This window comes from Melozone crissalis, unplaced genomic scaffold (assembly GCF_028551555.1).
Source record: "Melozone crissalis strain CALT ecotype California unplaced genomic scaffold, PUWL_Pcris_2 ptg000081l_1, whole genome shotgun sequence".
In the NCBI taxonomy this organism is placed as follows: domain Eukaryota; kingdom Metazoa; phylum Chordata; class Aves; order Passeriformes; family Passerellidae; genus Melozone; species Melozone crissalis.
The window spans coordinates 6,520,953-6,541,559 of NW_026535858.1; the positions used below are offsets into that span (position 1 = coordinate 6,520,953).

Genomic DNA, 20,607 nt, shown 5'->3' on the forward strand with positions numbered 1-20,607 from the left:
TTTCTTTTATTAAAAATGCCAGGACTAAATTTTAAAAGCTATACAGTTTATATGTTTGTAAAGTTTCTGTAGTTGGCTGAAGGAGATATCGGTGTGGAAGAGCTGATTTCACACTTCTTCATGCTGAGGCTGGCCAAGAGATGGAATTTTGTCCTGCTGTTGTCCCTGTTTATTTCTCAGCTGCTTTCCTTTGTGCTTCACTTGCTATTTCTAGGAAAGCAGTTTTAGAGTGTCTTAAGCTTGCTCAACTCCCTTGCATGACTTCATGGGACAGGGATACAAGAATCTCCTGACATCTTGTCCATTTCCTACAGGAAAAGACAAACTGAAAGTTGTTGTTGTCACAGTGTACTTTAAATTGTATCTCTTTATATTCAATAGTCAGTACATTTCAAAGGTAAGGACAGTGGTGCTTGCGTAACATTTAACATGCAGAAATGATGCTTTCTGCTGTGTACTGGGAAGGAGAGGAGCTGCCTTACCACTCTCCCACTGACCATCTCTTGTCTCTTCCCTTTTGTGCTGGTGGTTTCTGCACAAAGTTGCCTTCATTCCCTCTTTTGCCCCTTGTGACCCTCCTGGGTTTTTAGTTTGATGTGTTGTGTCTTGCCATGGATGTAGGTAAAGCTTGGCCCATAGGCCTGAGCGTGTTTCTGCAGTATTTGTACTACCTCAGGAATAAAGTTTGGATTTGTGCTGCTACTGTGATCTAAACCAGCTTGGAATTCATTTCAGCCTGTAATTAAATTGGCATTTGCTTTGGCTGCATTACTCTGGTCATACCAGAGCATGTCTGTGAACTTAGTTCTGTAATTCCATGTTGCCAAATGGCTGCTATTCATGGCATTGCCCAGGAGGATTTTATTCTATTTCAAAGCCAGATTCCTTTAAATAACAGACATGATATCTTTGTGCACATGTATTAAAATTCTGATAAAGGAAAGTGGAATAGTGCACCAGGGAAGGTGATTGTAACTTGCCTGGCTTTGAGTGCTCGTGGACTTCCATGCTCAGTCTCTCCTCCAAAATTATTCCTTGGGATGATTTTCCACCAGTTACCAGACTGAAATCTTCACTAAAGTGATGTGAGGAGACCTTCAAGAGTAGCAAGAGGATACCTATTTCTGTGTCTTATTATTGTTTGTAATGTTAAAAGTTTGGGGCAGTCTATAATTAACTAAATTTTCTTTAAATACCAGAAGAAAAGCCACCGTTAAGGGAGGTTTTTGCAGGGGTTCTGTGTCCTGTGCCTCCTGAGGTGATGTGCAGGGAGGCTGTGTGTGTGCTCAGTGCTCACTGGTAGCTTGGGGATGGCTGGTTCGCTTGGGAATGGCATTCCACTTGCTCATTAGAAGAAGAAGCACAAATGTTGTGCTGCCAAACACAGCAGGTACTTTTTCTTTCCAGTTTCTCACTTCTGTACCCAATGACTGAAAGCACAGCTACTCCATACAGATGCAGGACTCTTTCAGTGAGAATTTGGAACATTTTGCAGCACCTTTCTTCTGAATCTCTTTAATACCCAGTTTTTTTCTTATTTCTCTTCTATTATTTTGATTATCCTTTAGCAGATGTTGAATTGAACATTTCTCAGCAGCCCTCTTGCTGAGTTGGTCTGCTGCTCTTTTTTTTTCATGTAGTTATCTTCTATTTCTGGAATGAAATCTTCTTTTGTGAAGATTTTTATAAGATCTCTGAGATCTTTTGTTCATGTTTTATTTGATCATCCTTTGTCTTGCACTTTTGACACACTTCTGTCTGCTGCTTCCTTGTGCACATTACATACTGGCCCCTTCACAGCCTTCCCTCTCAGTCCTTTTATTGCTAGGGTATGAGTTATTTTCTCTACTTGAGCTCATAATTAACTGGTAACTTTTTTTGCCTTTTTCTGAACCTGAAGAAATGTGACCATTGAGTGACCAGCTCTAGTATTTTTAAAAAAAATTGGTATTTATGTTGTTAATCTAAGTTTGCAGCCAGAGTGCTACAGTAACACTCATTTTTAGTAAGGAAGACATTAATATTTTTGGGGAATGACAATAGAATTGCCAAGATCCAATGCTTAGTAAAAGATACAGCCTAATTCTAAAGCCACTATCTGAGCAGGATCTTTTATTAGGCCTGTTTCATTCATTTTCTTCTAGGAAAGCCAAGTTAATGTTTCTGAAAGTCATTTTTGCTGAAGATTTATAACAAAAACCCCTTCAAATTAATATCAACATAGGCTATCTGGAGCTCCATATAAAGGCAGGAAAAAGGGGCAAGATGAATGCCACAGGCACAGGTTATCTCTCTGTATTTTAATTTTATCATCTTTACACTGTGTGTAGGGTATGAGGAGGACTGACATGCGCCTGGCTGGAGCCTTTTCTGACATTCCCCATCTGCTGTTCATTACAGTGATGTGTCTGTAACCCTGGCCCTGTACAGCCCTTCCACCCTGTTCACACTTTTCAGGCTTATTGAATGCAATACCTGGCAAACCTTTCTGATTTGTGTTGGATGCCATCCAACGCAAGCCATGAAAGCTGCTGAGGTAGCAGCTGCTCTGCTAAGGCAAGACTTCTCCACCTGGTAACAAGGAGAGCCCTTGCAACATTTTGGTGCTGGATTCTCCTTGCATTGTCAAGCCCAAGAGCTCTGGACTCCTGGTGGTTGTTGTCACCCTTTAGTTTGTGCTGCTGGCTGGGAGCAGGGTTGTGTCTGTCAGGTCATGCTTGGAGTGAGCTCAGGGGTTTGCAGGGTGAGTTTGCCCTCTTTCCCAAAAGTCTGGCTCTGATTTAATCCTAAACAAAACCTGTGAGAATGCAGCATGTACTTGCACTGCAACCTGTAATAATTCTGTCATTCATTCCCCCTGCCCCTTTTTCTTTCTCCCCCCCAGATAAATGGCTCATTTAAACTGGGAGCTACTGAAATACTCTCTGGCTGGCAAATGCAGTGCCTAGCAGCAGTCATCAAGGACGAACCAAACATGAGTGGTGGAGGGGAGCAGGTCGACATTCTCCCGACCAACTACGTGGTCAAAGATCGCTGGAAAGTGGTGAGTAGCTCTGGATTGAATGGCCCAAACAAACCTCCTCCTCCTGCAGTGGCACAGCAAATTCCCTGCTTAATCCTGGCCTCTGGCAAGCAGCACTCGAGTGGTGGGGTTTGACATGTCAGCAAGATACTGCAGGGAGAAGGGTTTTGGAGTGGTATTTTCAGAAGGCTAAATCTGCCAAGGATTTTTATGTAGGACTGAACTGTTGCAGCAGGCTGAATAGTGTTCTAGTAGAAAATTAGATTTCAAATTACTGTGGCAAAGAATACTACAGACATGACTATAAATAAATTGCGTTGCAATAAAGTGATGTAAAACCAAATGTTTTGGGTTGGAATGTCAGCTACTTCAAGAGTCAGAAAGTCCATGATTAGCTGGTTCAACTTCTGTGTAAATTTATTGAGGTACTTCTTAAAATTATATCATCATATATTAAGAGTTTTAGTTCTTATCTTTAGTTCTTGCACCTGTTGTGCAAGCTGGACAGGCTTTGCTTTTAAAATGCTGAAAAAACATTTGAATCCCATGTATAGCATTGTCTCAGTTTTTAACTGGGATTACCAGCATTCTGAATTGTTGAACTCCCAGCAGAAGCCTCAATAGTTTGATCTGCAAGTGATTTGCAGTAATAGCACTGAGTTGTTCTTTATGCTGACTGGCTGTGGGTACAGTGGCCCTGGGAGTTTTGCAGTGGAGTGTGTAGAGCAGAGGACTAAAAAAGCTTGGGACTCTGAATTCACTTCAGTTCCAGGCTGTGGATAGGTTATTTTTCAATAGCCCACTTCAGACAAAATATTATGCTTTCATTAGACCCAGCCCTGTTCTTGTTGCTCCCCATTGCCTCCCTTCACTTTGTTCCAGCATTCTCCTCAGCCTTCACTTTTCTGTCTGGCCAATTGCTGAGCAGCCTATTTATATTTAAGCAATTCAAACTGTTCCTCATTCTCCTGGCTTCTTGAGAGCAGATGGAGGAGCTCAGTTTTTTTTCTGTGATTAGACACCAAAATGGAGACAACCCCTTTGCCCCTCCCAAAGCTTTCTGTCACAGCTGAAGGAAAGCTTTGCTGAGCTCCTGCAGCTCTGGACTGGAGCTGTACTTGTTTTGGAGGGATCATCCATGGTTAACTGACATAGGAGACTTGAATCATGCCCTGTGCTTACCAGTGTGTCCGAAAATAATGATTGCAGCTTTTATCTGCCTCTCCCTGCACAAACAGAAATTTCCCCAGAGCCTGAATTTGGTCACATTGGTGCTTGTTCTTTGCCAAGCTGAATTCCAGCACTCTCCTGATGCCTTTGCTTCAGGTGCACGATTGCTAAAACTCATTCCTCCTTAACATGAGGAAGAACTTGTTCACAGTGAGGGTGGCAGAGGGTTGGAACAGCTGCCCAGGGAGACTGTGGAGTCTCCATCTCTGGAGACACTCCAAACCCACCTGGATGGGTTCTGGTGTCACCAGCTCCAGGCTGAGGCAGAGGGCTTGGGCTGGGTGATCTGCACAGGTCTCTTCCAATCCAAACAGTTCTGTGATCCTGGAATTCTCTGTACCTTGGCAATCTTTAGCTTGTACCATTCCCTATTCATCAATCCTGGAGTTGCTCCTTCGTAGAGAGGAGTGCTAAAACTTCTGTAAATGATGGGAGTATTTTTGTAACACAGTCTAAACAAAGTAACTTCGTTCTTGGCAACAGCAGAACTCTTACAAGCACCAAAACCTCCAAATAAAGTCTAAAATAAGCTCGGTGATGCTTACAGGGAACATTTCAAACCAATTTTTAAGTTGGTAGAGGCACTAAGTGTGGGATTTTGTGCTTTGTTGTTGCATGAATCTGTGACTGGGGCCCACTAGAAGCTCTGCCCACTAACTCTGCCTTAGAGAAGATAGAAATGTGCAGCTGTATTGTCAACAACAACTACCTCTAATTAGAGGAATAACCTTTTATGTTTTATAATGTCTCACAGTAGCCTTAAATACTGCAGTGAGTCCATTGCCCCACTTGAAGGCTCTGAGAAATGACATGACTTGCTAAAGGCTGTAAATAGCAATGAGAAATCCTTTTTTCCCAGCTCTGAGTAGAGCTGGGAATTTGACCATGTGCTAGCTGCCTTGTGCATTGTGAGCCTTGATTGAGCAGTCATTCCTCCCACCCCAAAAACAAGAGTGAAGTGCAGAGCCTTTCCTTTTAGGCCGCCCTTCTGTGCCTTTCCCTTTCTTTAAGCTGGTGTGGGACCAGTCAGAACCATGAGCTGTGGGGGGATTGGAATAATCTGGAAAAGCTCTGAAAATACATCTGGTGGCCCAAGGAAATGGACAGCATAGGATCAAGTGACCAAGGAATAAGGGAATGTACCTTAAAGTGAGCATACAGCTGTAGTATCAGGAGTAGCATTTTTTCCCTTTTGTCACAGATCTTCCTGAATCTAGCCCAGAACGTGCCAGCTGTATGGTCCAATCTTTGCTGTGGGTGATGGATCCTGCTCAAGCAGGTGTGTGGCATATTTATGTGATGCTGGGGTGCAACTGCCAGAAGGTCTTTTGTGTAATTTGTCCTCCCAGTGTCTCTGGCTGGGCATCTGCTTGAACCTTGTAGCTCTTAGTGCTGGCATACTTCCATTATTGAGCCAGTTTCTAATTTTAGATTGGTGTAATGTATTCCTTGAATTCCTTTCCTGCTTTCCTCCTTTCTGCTGGCTGACAAAGCTTTGACAAATGGAGATGCTGGTTCTCTGCAGTGAGCCTGTTCATTTTCCTGTCACTTGAAGTCAGTAAAGTTTGGCTGTCTGACAGCAGTAACATTTTTGTTCTTATTTATGAAAAAAGACATGGACAGGGTGTGCTTATGGTTTTTATCAAAACTTGTAGGTTTAGAAGTGTTCTTTATAGTCATCATTCTTTACTTGCAGATACTTTTGATGAAATTTAGGCAGTACTGGAACCACGTTTTGCCGAGTCCCCAGAGGGTCTTGATCCACGTGTGCTCTGAATGATGTGAACAGTTTTGTTCAGGGGAGGGAACAAAGTGAAATGTAACTTGTACTTGCTTTGAACCAGGTATGGATGTTAAAACTGAATTTTGATGTATCTCTTTATTTCACATAAATGCCTTTTACTGGGGATTCACAACTGACACTTATTAGCAAGAGAGAGTTGGCAGCTGCTGCACTGAGCTTTGAACACAAGTGATGACTCCTGTACATGTGTATGTTCTTTTCCTAGGTGCAATCCATGTTTTGTTTGCTTTCAGGTTTCTGAGCTTCTTGATCTGAAGCTCTCCAGTTTATTTGGGAAACCTTGCCAGAAACCTCACAAAACTTCAGTGGATTCTTTACCTTGTCCTGTTTAGAAAGGCAATTTATTATTCCAAGAGGGAACTTGGGACAAGGAAGGTTCTTTGTCAGACTTAGGGCCTGCTTTGGTCTGACTGTGAATGGCTTCAAGTGGGCTTTGACAGGTCTTCAGATGATTTAGAATGTGGCTGGCTGAGTTCTTGATTGGCTTCTCAGTTCATACCTGCTGTACATGAGTTCATTTCCCTTGAGATCAGACCCAGTCCTCTTAAGCAAGTGGAGTGGGCTCTGGAGAGTTTGGTGAGTAAAGGTCAGCTCTTCCTCAGCTCTTAAGTCAGATGAGACCTTCTGGCCTTTTCTGGACCAGGTAGCCCATTGAGCTGGGCTGCAGGAGTTGCAGGCTTGGCTGTACCAGTGCTCCTAGGAGACAGCCACAGTGGTCACTGTTTGACATTGTCAGATCTTTGAAGCCTGTGGATGACAGCCTTGACCCTGGCTGAGTTCACTAAAGGTTGCTGGCTTTCCATTTGGTCCTTTGCTCTGGATTTAGAGTGCTGCACATTTCTTTACATTGCCACCAATCCTGACACCAAACCATTCCTGCCCTGGTCCTGGAATGTTACCCTGGGAAGGTCTGGTCTTTATATGATATCCTTGGAAGGCAGACTTTGTTCAGAGCAGAGGTGTTGTATATGCTTCTGGAATAAAAGATGAAATTTGTATTCAAGCTTATTTTTGGCTGGGGTTGTGTGTTGCCTTGGTTTTCTGAACTGTGTCTGAAAATACTGATTTTCGCTTAGTGAGAAGGCTGTGTGTTGCTGTTGTTGTTTTGGGGGTTTTTTTTTAGTAAGCTCTGGAAGACTGTGCTACAAGAGCCTTTTTCAGGATGAATCAAAAATATTTCAGAATATTTAAAGGAGACTTCAAAGGGAGCCATTTGTGTGCTGTGTAACTCCTGATTGTCTGTGTCCAAGTCCAAATACCTACCTGTTTGATCAGATGAACTATTCACTTGATTCCACAGCCTGGAATAGACACCTGGACACCCAGCTCACACAGGGGCTCGTGCATTAGGTGGGATGAATCCTGCTGGTGTTGGCAGCCTGTATCCCAGTCAGAACAGTGAGTGAGCAGAAGAGAATATCCCCAAGGCAGTGAGGCTTAATATGAGTGATGACTCTTGACTTGATTACCACTTAGGTGATTCTAGTTAGATGCTTCATTCTCTTCCTTGACTTTGTGTTTGCAGTTTCATTACTGGTTTGGGGTTTTTTGGGTGGCATGTGCCCATCTCTCCTTTGTGTCCAACAGAAGGCTATCCCAAGTTCACCTAAGAAAGTGAGCTCCCATGGAGCACCCAGACAATGAGGCAATGGATGTGACATGAGTTCCTGACCTCAGAACAGCTTGCTCTGGACCAAAGCAAAGGAAATGGCTGCTGACGGCCTCATTGTTGCTGAAAAATCAAGGAGTGTGGCAGTGCTAGTGGTGATGTTGAATGGATGGTACCATCTGGTGTGCTGGGAAAAGTATGCCAGAGAATAATTTCCATAAGAGTGTGAGCAAGGATGCAAGGAAACAAAGGCAGCTTTGACAGCCTTTTATTGGCTGGAATGTGTGTATAAAATCAGTTTTCTCATTCAGCAGAAGCTTTGATCTTGATCTCGTGTGATCTCCGCTTTGTTTCTCTGTAGACCTTTATGTATCCTCCAGTTTGGCTGTTTTGCCAGGTGTGCAGACTCAATATTGCCCCTCCAGTTCCCAGTTTACCTTTTTGCCTTCTGTAGCTTCTACTTTCCCTTTCTCATTAACATATCAGACAGCAGAAGATCTTGTGTACTGAATCCTGAGGTATTAGCTGATGTGTTGTTGCTATGCTGAATGTAGCACTGTTTTGCAAGAAAGATTTTTAATAGCCAGCTCACTTAGTGTGAATTTCCAAGTGGAAGTAGGGCTGCACTGTAATAATTTATGAATAATCTGTGGTGACCTAGTTATTGGCTGTTTACTGCATAAATGTGCCTGTTTAGCCCCGTGGAAGGTCATGAGGAAAAATGACAAGAAGTTGCTCTGGACAGCAGCTTTCAAAGGGTTATCAAGTTATAGTTCAGAAACAAGGCTGGCTGTCAAGCTAGAAACACTAGTTTCTAGTGGAAAACACTTATTTCTTCAAGTGGAACTGTTTTTCTTGACCTGGAAGCCAGAAAAGCAAATTATTTTGGTCACCTTGGAGAGGAAAGAACCCTGCTCTTGGTAGGCAGGGCCCTTTGTTCAACAAACTGGACAGATGCACAGGACAGGCCTTTGATGGTACAGAAGACACTAAAATATCATCTAAACATTGTGTAAGATGCATGTTTGACTATCTATCTGACTGAAACTTCTTTTCCTCTCTTAAGTGTTAAGTGTTATTCAGTGTAAACCTGAATTTCCTCCTGGGCAGCACAGTAGGCTTTAAATATATCTAAGAGAAACAAATAGGAAATTATTTTCCTGGCATAGACATTGACTCTTGCAGCACAAGAGGAGTCTTTATTGTACATGATTATATATAACTATGTGCACATATGCTGTCAAGTCTCAGCAGAAGGAGGATCAAGGAATCACCTTCCAGGAAAGGCAGAGGATCCTCATTTGCTCTCTGAATGGGAGGCTACTCTAGAGCAGGCAGACAATCTGTCTCTAGAAGGTGCATATCAAATATGCTGAATCTTATGATATCTTTAGCTTTGAGTTGATGTCAACTGAAGTCATGGATTCCTATTGTGGAACCAGTCTTTAATTTTGCTCAGAGACACAAAAAGCATAATTTGGTTGGGTTTCAAACTAAAGAGAAAAAGGGGCTGAGAAAGAATGGAGTTGTACCGGTGGCTTGTACACAACTGGTTTGAGGTAATGCTGTTGTCAGTTCTTTCAAATGTGACACTTAAGTAACTTCACTACCAGAGCAGGTAAAGAATCTTGTAAAAGATTCCAGTGGATGTTTTGTTCTGTTTTTAAAGTCTTTGAATGACATGTAAACCTAATTTAACTTATTTCTTGAAAGATTTGTTCCAACTAATGTTGGAACAAATGGTTATGTTTTACCACAGAGATGTTTTTGTTGGGGGGGAATGACAGTGGTTCTGCTATCTCCTTGAAGGGTCTTTGCTTGAATTTTGGCAAGAACGTCATGAGGGCAATAGGCATCACCATTTGCTTTTAAAAAAGCATCACCTGTCATTGCTTGCTAGGCTTGTTCTTTGTTGTTAGAGCAAAGAACTTATACATAGCACTGTCAAGTGGGTAGCTGGACTTTTGCCAAGCTGTGCAGTGAAGGGATTCAGGCACAGCACAGATTGGGAGCTGAGCTTGCTCTCCCTACACAGCAGAGGAGCAGGCTCTGTGAGAGGCAGCTTGCTGATCCCTCTCGTGTACAGATTGTAGCAAACCCCTTTGTACTTTTGCAGCTGAAGAAGATCGGTGGAGGTGGCTTTGGGGAGATCTACGAGGCAATGGATTTGCTGACCCGTGAGAATGTGGCCTTGAAGGTGGAATCAGCTCAGCAGCCCAAGCAGGTTCTCAAGATGGAAGTGGCTGTCCTGAAAAAGCTGCAAGGTAAGGCAAAAGGCCATTTGGAAGTACTAAAAGTGCATGTTAACTATTAGAATCCAAAGTTGCAAATGGTTTTTATCGTTTTCTCCTCAGTTTCCATCTGTATCTGATGTCATGTTAAGTCATCTAGCTCAGAAAGTTGTTACATTCTGCAACTCAAGTGAGATCCAGCAGCAGGGACTATTTTGTCTGCCAGGATATAAGGACAGTGAGGAGACTTGGACTGAACTTTTGGTCCACTGGCCTGTGCAATCTAGTGATGTTGATTAGAAAATAAGGAATAGAGGGAGCAGCACCTGACTAGAAAATGAGGTTGCCTCCCAGAGGACATGGAGCACTGAAGCATGACAGAGTCTCCAAGTAAAATGGTTGACTAGTAGAGAAATGCAAAAAGTGGACAACAGGAGGTATAGGGAAACTGATTATTAACTAATTTTTCATGTACTTCACTATCCTGAAGGCAAAGTGTGAAGTGATGTGCCTGTTCTGAATGAGGGTGGAAAGGAGCTGTCTTGATGCAGTTGCTCCTGGCTGAACGAGGGGGCTTCTGCTGAAAAGATTGCTATGGAGGGATGTAAACAAGGAATTTCTAAATCTGCCTTTGAGGAACTGAGAACTGCTGTTGGCTGAAGGGCATTGTGCATGGATTTCCTTTTTAAGGCAAAGCCAGCTATTGCCAGATACAGTTTATGTGTTATAGTACAATATACATTTTTAGGGATGTTCCTTTCTGCAGAATTCCCACTTGGGCTGAGGAAACACCTGCTGAAGCAGTGAGTAGGATCCTTATCACCAGGGCTCATGCTTCAGAGATAATGTTGTGGCCCTATGAGTCTGTACCTTTGCCTTTGTACAAAATCTCCAGAGATTTAATTGAATTTGAGGGCGAGGCTGTTGCAGGCCTTGTGAAACGAGTTACTCAATGTTTGTGACAGATTGCCTCTAGGTAAAAGCCAGTGAATTATTTTTGAAGGTCACATAGTTTTCCACATTTCAGCTCTCCCAAGAGGAGGACTGATAAGGCCTCTTTTGAATACTCTGGATTGTAAAAGATGCAGCTGAGCTGTGTAAAGGAGAAATCAGCCCAGGTCATTGTGAGGACTTGTTGATCTGTGAAAGGCCTGGATGCACAAGCTCCCAGAGAGGAGCAGAGTGGGTGTCTGAGGTCTGGACACACTGCCACGAGGGCAAGTAAGGCTGTGATTGAGATTTTTTTTGTTTGGTTGTATACTTGAAACTGCTCTGAATTGAGTGAGGGTAGGACTGTGTGGAATGATGGATTTTAGAGTACCACAAACAGTGCTGTCATGCTGGCCAGTGCCAATAGGTGCTGCATCCAGGGCAGGGAATGCTTGAAAAGCATGAGCTGAAATCACTAAAGCAGATCAGAAGATGTGCAAGGTGTTGACTAATACTTGTGTTTATTTCTGGAAGATTGTTGAGAATACCAAATGCTTGAATAAACACCCACATTTGTGTACAGGATGATGCTGGTAACTGGGGAGAGGGAGTGATGGTATATGGAACTAGAAAAAGCCCCTTGGCAAAGCAGTTAGTAAATATTCAAGAAAAGGACAGAAAAGACAGAAGAAGCAGAATTGGCCGTGCATCAGCTATCCTGTGTAAGAATGACACATTACTGCAGCCATGTTCTTTACAAATCAAGCTGTTCTGTGAGGAATTTAGCTTTTTTTGGTTGAAGGTTAATCCCCAAATGCTTTACTGAAATAAATGATAAAGTTAAAATAAGAAATTGGGTTGAGAGCATGGGGAATCACGTATTGTGTGTGTTTTCACTATGAGTGTTGCAAAGAGGTGAGAAACATTTCAGGAAGGGAGATACTGCCTTTTCCCAACAGTTGGTGGGTAGAGTAAGTTTTTGGTATTGCCATAGGTGATACAATCAATTAATGGATTTCCAGATGAAAAGCAAGGGAACAATATTGTCTAAAATTCCTCTGTACTTTTCTGGTAGAATTGAATTTCTGTCCCTCTTAAACAGTGCAGCTTTATTGTTTCCTATTTAGGCGTCACACCAACCTTAAGGGACTAATGAATGAGCTGCTGCTCCTTCCAGAGCTTGTGATCAGAATCTTACAAGTTGCTGGAGTTCAGCAGAGTTTGGGATAGAGAAGGTTGGCCATTGGGCCATACTGCAGACCTGGTTTGGGCACAGCCTGACCTGTGAGAGCAGCAGCTCCTGGTTGGTGTGGACTGCAGGCTGTCGCCAGCAGTTAGGATTTCTGGGACAGTTTGTGGAATAGCCACATTTGTACCAAATACCCAGATTTAATCAGGGAACTCAGCTCCAGGTAGGTCCCTCACAATGTCTTTCCTGCACTAGTCAGGCAATGACTCTTCTAGAAGAGTCTCTGAACCTTCTGATAAACACCATGTGTAGTTTCCTGCTCTGAGGGTGATCATGTGCTGGAGAAGGTTACGCAGAGAGATGGTTGGAGAAACTGAAAACCCAGCTGGATGTGGGCATGGACAACCTGCTCTAGCTGTCTCTGCTTGAGCAGAGGCATGGACTGGATGATCTCAACAGGTCTCTTCCACCACAGATGGCTCTGAGATACCTGAGCTTGGCTGTGTGAGATCACTGCCATGTCAGCATCTCTCACCTGCTCTGTAGAGTCATTTTGTTCTGCTCATACTTGATTTGTATTTTCTGGATGTATAGTGAATTTTCTGCATCTGTTTAGATATTAATATGTTTCCCAAAGGCAAAATTCTTTCTTACTTGCAAGGATCATAAGTTGTCTTCTGACCAAACTTCCAAATCTGTTCACTGTCTTGGGTCTGTGAGACACCATCAATGGTGCCCTTTTGTGCTTTGGGTGAAACACAATTGAGAAGTGAGCTTATGGAGTTTCTTGTTCCAGCAGGTGACAAGCTGAAGCTCTCAGTTTCCTGTTGTTGCACCTGTACCCAAGAAGTTTTTAGCAGCATTTGTGTCTTTTTCTTGCCTTCCACAGACTTTATTAGTCAAAATCAAAACCTGGTCCCACAAAGTTGCTGTAGAATATTTCCTTGTCCAGGCTGGACTTGCAGGACTCAGGACATTCTGTCTGGTGCTACTCTATCTAATTTCTAATAAATTCCAATTTATAATCAATTCAGATCCAATTCTAATCAGGGCACCACAAGATAGCTTTTTATTTTAATCCTTGTGGAGCAGTATTTGCCTTACATTGTCTTGTTGCTCCTAGAGAAGCTAGTAGAGAATTACACTACTAGGGTTGAAAATCTTACCAATAACAAATTCTGAAACTGTTTCAGGGACAGTTAGGGCACATCTGCACAGTGAATTTGTGCATGAATACAGCTTCTCTGTCAGAATACCATTTTTGTGCCAAGCCCTCATTTTATTCCCTTAACCACTACTGTAAATCTATCTTTAAGTGAGGTGTGTGTGTGATTGTACCATTTGCACACAATTTTAACATAATGGGATTTTCTACTTTGCAGTCAAGCACTTTGAAACCAAGCCTAAGCTGCAGTGACAAAACTCTTCCTGCAGATTCTCTCCATCAGAGGAACTTGCTGGTGCAGTTGGACCTGCCAGTGTTTTGCTGTGTAGAGAAGCCTTTGGATCACATTAATTTAAAAGTAAATGGAAATAAGATCTGTATGGCTAAGTGAAGGAGTTACTTGAATATCCACAGAGCAAAAACAGCTTTGGCTGGATTTTCTGTGTTCCAGCCTCTGAAGCAATGTCTCTGTTAGTGAGCAGTGGGGAGCAGCAGTTGCTCATGCCTATACATCTCCAGCAGATATGGCTTGGGGATTTTACGCTATAAAATTCATGGATTTATTGGGATTTTGCATTGGGTTAGTTCTAATCTGCCCTCCTGTCTGAGGGTGCATTTGTTGGTTTGGCCTCTCATGTAGGGTTTGGGGACTAGGTATGCTCCTGAAATAGAAATTCATGGTCTGTTTGCTCAGAGAAAACCTTACATGACCCAAAGCCACTCTGGGAGCACCGACACGTGGTGGCTGGGATGATTTAAGGTAGTATGGGGGCTTTCTTTAAAAGCTCATTGCTTCTGTAAACCAGGACTCTGAGGCTCCTGGTTTTTTGAATCATGAGGAGAAAAAATGTGATGGTTCCTATCATTGAACATATGGAAGGGAGAGTACTATCACATCTGGATGAGCAGATGTTTTTCCATCTCCTCAATTATTTTCTAACCCTTTGAAATACAAATGGACAGTGATCTGCCTGCTCTCTCTGTGATTTTTTTCCCAATGCTGGATTTACTGTGGAGCAATATTCAGGTGGCAAAGGAGCATCAGTACTACCCAGACTCAGTTTCCTATCTATGAGATCTTTGAGGTTAATCAAAATGCCACATCTCTGTGAGACCAGCTCTGGCATAGCTTTTGAGGTGCTTGGCTTGGGCTGTCCCTGTCAGTGTGCCTTTCTGACAGAAACCTTAATTGCAGAACTTCTAAACCAGTATCCCTGATTAAATCCAGTGGGCTGCTGCAGAGAGAGATTTGGAAAGTATCTTAGGGGCCAAACCACGAATTGTGTTCTCTCTAGATGCTCAGCTGGGGCTGTGTGAGGCTCAGAAGCACATGCTTTGAATTCAAAGGCATTCTCCCTGTCCTTACCCACTTCTTGGTGGGTGTCTCTGGGAGCACCCTGGGGACCTGTGAGACCAAAGCAGTGCTGCACAAGGATCTGTCACAAGGAGTGCAGTTTGTATATCTTCTGGTCCATAGGCTCTCTAAATTTGGCCACAACATTCAGTCCCCTCGGCTGAGATCCTCTTTGGAGCAGCCTAGCAGGCTGTAATTTAAAATGGCCAGATTATTTTTGTGCTGAGCAATGTTTTCTGTTCATCTGCAGTGGCAGTGTTGCCCTGGTGTGAGGTTACAAGGCCCTGAGTATTTGCTTTTGATCTCCCTTGGCTGCCAGATATTGCTAAGCTCCCTTCAGTGTGTTGTTTTCTTTGTAAATGCCTTCTTTTCAGTGAAACCAGTTCCATTGTGTAGGACTCTGATTAATATTATTCTGCAGTGCAGAGATCTTCTGCATATTGAGTAGTTGTGCAAGATGCAGCCTGGTCACAGGCAGTGTAGTTTCTGAGTACCTGAATTTGTTACAGCAGATCCTGTACTGCTTGTTCCCTCTTTATTGCTGGGGTTGGACAGATAAGAGTTTCCTAGCAAAATAATGGAAGAAGAGGAACGTTGCTTTTCTTACTTGCTGGTCCTAGGGGTTTTTGTTCTTATTACGTGTGAGATTTTTGTGTTAAAGTGCTGCCTTAATGCTCTGTGATTCCGTTTCTTTTACTTTTATAGACACAGTTTATATGTTTCTACAATATTTTTCTAGGTGGATGTAAGCAAGCTCTCTGCAAAGACTAGAAAGCAGAGTAAATTGTCAGACTTGCTGTAACTTCAGCCTTTCTTCCTATCACTGCATTTTTCCATGTGGAAGTTGTTTGAATGAACTGGCATTTGTTACACATGATTTTTATGCTATGGTGCCATTGGGTGGGGGAAGGTCATGGCAGGGCTGAAACAGGATTTAAACCACATTTTTTTGAGATGTTGTTGAATTTTTGCTCCAGTAGTATTGTGCCCTGATCTGTGTGGGATCTATTATCAGTACTCCTCTTCAAGTACTGATAATTTGGTTTAGGGAAACAACTAGAGGAAATTAAGTTTCCTCTAGTTGGTAATTGTGTAAGGTCAAATAGTTTTACCTTTAATTCCTCTAGTTGGTAATTTTGCAAGGTCAAGTAGTTTTACCTTTAATTGATTAGGGGACAATGACCAACCTTTTGGGTTTGTGCCCATTAGTTCATTGATTTCTTGCAGAAGCACTAGCAAGCTTAATCCAGTTGGTTAAATCCTAGCTGATTACTGTTGAGTGATGTAGTTATTTAAGTCTTACTTCCAGCAGAGAATTTGTCTTCTTTCATGTTCAAAACTCCTTTGTCCAGCTGAGTTGACAAGTCCCTGAAGTCTGGCTGGCTTGTCTGGCCAGAGATGAAATTGGTAACTGCAGAGGAAAGAAGTCTATGTGAGCCAGCTCTGCCAAGTTAAAGGCAGCATTTCCAAGTAAAGTTAGATGATGAAAATAACTCTCATTTCATTTTCCAGTCCTGGTGAGTCCTCCATTTCTTTACAATATTTGCACAGAAGTGAATTCAATATCCCCACAATACAAAACCTGTGATAAGCTGATAAACCTGACACTGACAGGCAAATAAAGAAGAGGATGGTCGTAAAATGTACACTATAATATAGAGCATTGAGAAACAACTGCAGCTTTCCAAATACAAGTGAAAGCAGTTGTACAACCTCATGTCCATTGCTGTGCATATCACAGAGACCCCAGCAGGGCCAAGTGCTCAGTTTATGTTATGGTTAGTGACCTAAGCACTTGGGCTTTTCCCAGTATGTGACACAGATCCAGGAGAAAATTTAGGCTCACAGGCAGAAAAGAAATTTATCTGGTTGCTCTGGCCTTTTGTCAGTGAAGTTTTGAATCCCACAGCCTCTTTGGGCCCCTGTTCCAGGGTTTCACCATCCTCATGGAGGAATAAAGAAATAGCATTTAATAGGAGCTTCCCATATTGCAGCTCATGGCCAGTAGTGCCTCTCTGTGTGTCTCTCTCATGGATTAACCCTGGCTGGCACTAAGTGCCACACAGCTGCTGACTCAGTGCCCCCATGGGATGGGGAGGAGGGCAAAAATATCAAACCCATGGGCTGAGATAAGAGCAGTTTATTAATTGAAATAAGAACAATAACAGTAGTGATGAAAAGGGAGATATGAAAATGAAAGGGAGGAATAAAACCCAGGAAGTACAAGTGATGCACCACCCTCTGAGCAATGCCCAGCACATTCCCAAGCAGTGGCTCCTGGTGAATCAGCCCCAGTTTTGCTTACATCCCATGGTAAGCAAGATCCCTTTGGCCCATTCAGGTCAGCTGTTCCAGCTGTGCTCCTGCAAGGCCCTAAAAAACTCTCTCAATGAAGCTTTTAACAGGACTTAAGGTTGTTCATTTAGACACACAGGAGAAACACCAACAAGATCTTCTCAAGAGGTCCAAACAACAAAACAGCTTTACTGGTAGCTTTAGAAAATCAGAGAACTTTGGCAAAAGGCTGGGAGCAGCATTCAACCAACACAAAACACTTCTCAAAGCATTGACGTAGCCCACTCAACTTCACAAACTCGAAGCCCATTTGCTTTTAAGTTACTGAAAAAGAGGGAATTAGAAGAAGGAGAAGGACAGAAATTATACAGAGAAGGACACATACAGCTGCCAACTCCTGGGTTCCACCAACGTTCAGCTGATAGAAACTCCAAGAGGAGGTCAGGACATGTTCTTGCCACATATTTGGCCTTAAATAGCTCTTGGCCTTCCTGGGCCCTTCTCCCAGGTGTGACTTCTGGTCACTTGGCCACTCAGGAGCTGGGTCAGGGGCTCCAGGGGTGGGATGTGGGGCATCTTCTCCAGTGTGACAATGGGCAGCTCTGTCAGGCTTGGGTACTGGCTCTAGGGGTGCACTGCCAGGCCAAGGCCCAACCTGCCCTGCCCCACACACGTGCACCCTAAAATATCTTGAGACATCAACCTTTCCAGCCTCTCACAGCTCCCTCCTGGCTTCTTGTGCAGCTCCTGACTGGCAGAACAGGGGAACAATGAAAAGTTCTTGACTTAGGGTAGAGACTGATATGCAACAACCTAAATTAAACACTCATGTGTTACCAACACTGTTCTCATCCTAAATACAACACAGCACTGTAACAGCTACCAGGAGTAAAATGAACTCCAGCCCACACAAAACCAGGACAAGCTCTGAGGAAAGTCAGGCTCCATCTTCTTGGCACTCTTGCGTTGGACCAGCAGAGAGTTTCCCTTCTGCTGCCTTCCTAAAGGCTGAACAAACCCAGTTCTCTGGCACGTTCTGTTAATTTAATCTGTTACATTTTCCTTTCCTTGCCACCATCCTGGTGGCCCTGCTGAACTCGTGATGTTGGCATTGTGCAGGAGAAAATGCAAGAATTGGTAAGGTAACAGTAATGAGAGTAACAATTGCTATGAGATTTATAATTCATGCAGCAGAAGTTACTTCAGTGTTTTGGGCGAACTGATGGGAATGAGACAGCTACTCCATGGAGGCGAATCACAGAATTTTAGCATAAAATTAAAAGATTACATTTTTTTAACTTCTTTGTGGAGAAGAGTAGTTACTGGTTTTCTGATGAAAACACAGGAAATATGGAGTCTCTTACAAAAAACACCAACTTCAAGTTGCAACAATAATGTCACGTATTTCCTTCTTAGTATTTATTTGATTCGTTTCATTGCTGCATTGAAAATATATTAGGGATATTTAAGAACTTAAATGAGTAGAAGATTGGAATGAATATTGGTGCCCACCAGTTTGAAATTGATCCTTGTGAAAAAATAGACTCAAAAAAGGATCATAATTTAGGTTCTTTTAGGGGCTGTGTAATGAAAGCTTTTCATGTAATGAAAATTTTAAAGTATTCAAATGGGGACTTTAATCATATCTCTACAAGGTGATGAATATCTCTCCAAGGATTGAAGGGGTTCTTATACATGAGAACATAATTATTGACTGTCATTTTTAAGTTTCTTCAGAAAAAGGATGGTGAAGACCATTTCAGTGACTGAAATCTTTCTTACCCCATATTATATGGGACATTATTATATTCATTGTAGTTAAAAGACTGCAGTAGAAAGAATATTTTTTTTATGGCTGAATATTAAAATTTTGCCTTAACTAAATGCTTGTGAACAAAATAAAACACTCTGAAACTTTTCTCAAGTCAGTGCTTATGAACATTGGGCTGATGTATTCCACCAATGTTAGGTAATGAACTGGCCAAAACTCTCTATAATCTATTGCCCTGGTTTTTGCTTTGTTTTAGTAACAAACAAAAGCAGATACAGAGCATATTTTCTATGGTATAACTTGTGACCCTCTGGGATATCTGGGTGGTTGTTGAGCAGAGCAGTCTAGCAGTAAAATGGTTGTGATGCTTCCCATACCAAGTATACCTTGGGAAAAAAATACATTCCTCCCCTCCCTTCTTTCTTTTCTGGGTTCAAATATGCATTGCTGCTCTCTTCTATGATCTCCATGCTCGAGGAGGGCATGTGTGAGAAGAGAGGCTATTTCCTGCTGCCTTAAAGGGAATTTATGGATGGAATGACAATTCCAGCATCCTGTCTGCACAGGAGGCAATTACACATGATTGTTCTTGTGTGCTTCACAATTCTGCTCAGCCTCAGGACTGAGCAGCAGGAATCCCAAAATCACACCTGACTGTCAGCCTCCATCTGCTGCTTCAGCATGGCATGAGCTGCTCCAGGAGAGCAAACAGTTGTAATCTGGTGCCTCCTTTAGATGAAAAATGAGTGAAAGGCTCTGGAACCCAGAGGGTTTGGTGCTGCAGGCATTGATCCCACCTGTAGGGCTGGCTGGCCGTACATGCAGCACTTCTAAATGTGGCCTGCCTTTCCTACACTCTGTTATATTCTTTTTGTTTCATGCAGAAATGGGCACAGTTTCCCTTCACCTCCTTGCTTCTGTTTCCCTGGTGTTGCTTGTGTTGCAAGGCAGTGCATGGCAGACCTGTTCCAGGCAGAGCCTAAATTCCCAAGACCAACCTTGGTCAGGTTTGAGCCTGTTTTAGACTGGAAAGGAGGATTCAGTATAAAATCATGTCAGTTTGGGGATGCAGTGGAATCGAGAACTGTCAGTCCATCATTTTCAAAAATTGTAGTAAGCAGAAACACGTTGTCATCCTAAACAAGCAAAAAATTCTCAAAAATAATAAAAACTAAAATGTTTTTTCTTTCTGTAAAATGTTGTGATCTAGAAAATAGTGGTGTTATGGAGGAAACGGATTTAAAAGAATTTTTAGAAATTAGCAAGGATGTTTCTTAAGTCATACCACTGGACACTACCCCTCTGGTTTCACTGAAATTAGTGATTTAGGTGGGCAGGTTCTCCCTTGCTTTTTAATGCTTGTCTGTAGTTTTGCAGCAACAAAAAGCATGTGGTGTCCATGCTTTGCAATTATTAAAAAAAATAAAAGCAAGTTTAAAAAAAAATGAGTAATTTACCCTTTTCACCACACAATAGCTCTCATTGTCACTAGAAACAGTCACTGTGTTTTGGCTTTTGCCTCAGTATCCATCCCCTGGTGCTCTGAAAGGCGAACAAAGCAAAGTGGGACTCTGTAAATCTGTGAATCATGGCTGGGATGAGTGTGGGCTTGCTCCTGTCCATCCTCTCTGCCCCCTGTGTGGGTGGCCAGTTTGCTGAAGCACAGGAGTGTCATGAGATCCTAAAGAAACAGAACTGATTCTTTCTGAGGTTGCCCAGATGTGTTGTCTCTGTAGTGACAACTCTGGCTCTGAGGGTCCCTTCACACTGACAGGCAGCTGATGTTATTTCTACACTGCCTATTTCCATTGAGATATTTGAAAAAACTCCTTTTCATTGTCCCCTGCAGGATGGGGATGGTCACCTCACAGAGACAGGGACAAGGCAGAGGTGTTTAACACATTCTTTGCCTCTGTCTTCAACATGGCTGATGGACCAAGGGGGGTCTCAGTGCCCTGAGCTTGGAGGATCTTGCTTGTGAGAATGATCAATTCCCAGCTGACACTG

General features: G+C 42.7%; 1 protein-coding gene across 3 annotated transcripts in view; it reads left to right on the plus strand.

Annotated features, from left to right (window-relative positions):
* The window catches only part of TTBK1 (tau tubulin kinase 1), a 100,457-nt gene that overhangs the window by 13,687 nt on the left and 66,163 nt on the right, over positions 1–20,607 (plus strand). For all 3 annotated transcript variants that reach the window (XM_054290517.1, XM_054290516.1, XM_054290518.1), the window contains 2 exons: positions 2,885–3,043; positions 9,782–9,929. In XM_054290517.1, coding sequence (XP_054146492.1) covers positions 2,936–3,043; positions 9,782–9,929 — 256 coding nt within the window. In that variant the 5' untranslated portion in view covers positions 2,885–2,935. The remainder of the gene's footprint in view (positions 1–2,884; positions 3,044–9,781; positions 9,930–20,607) is intronic.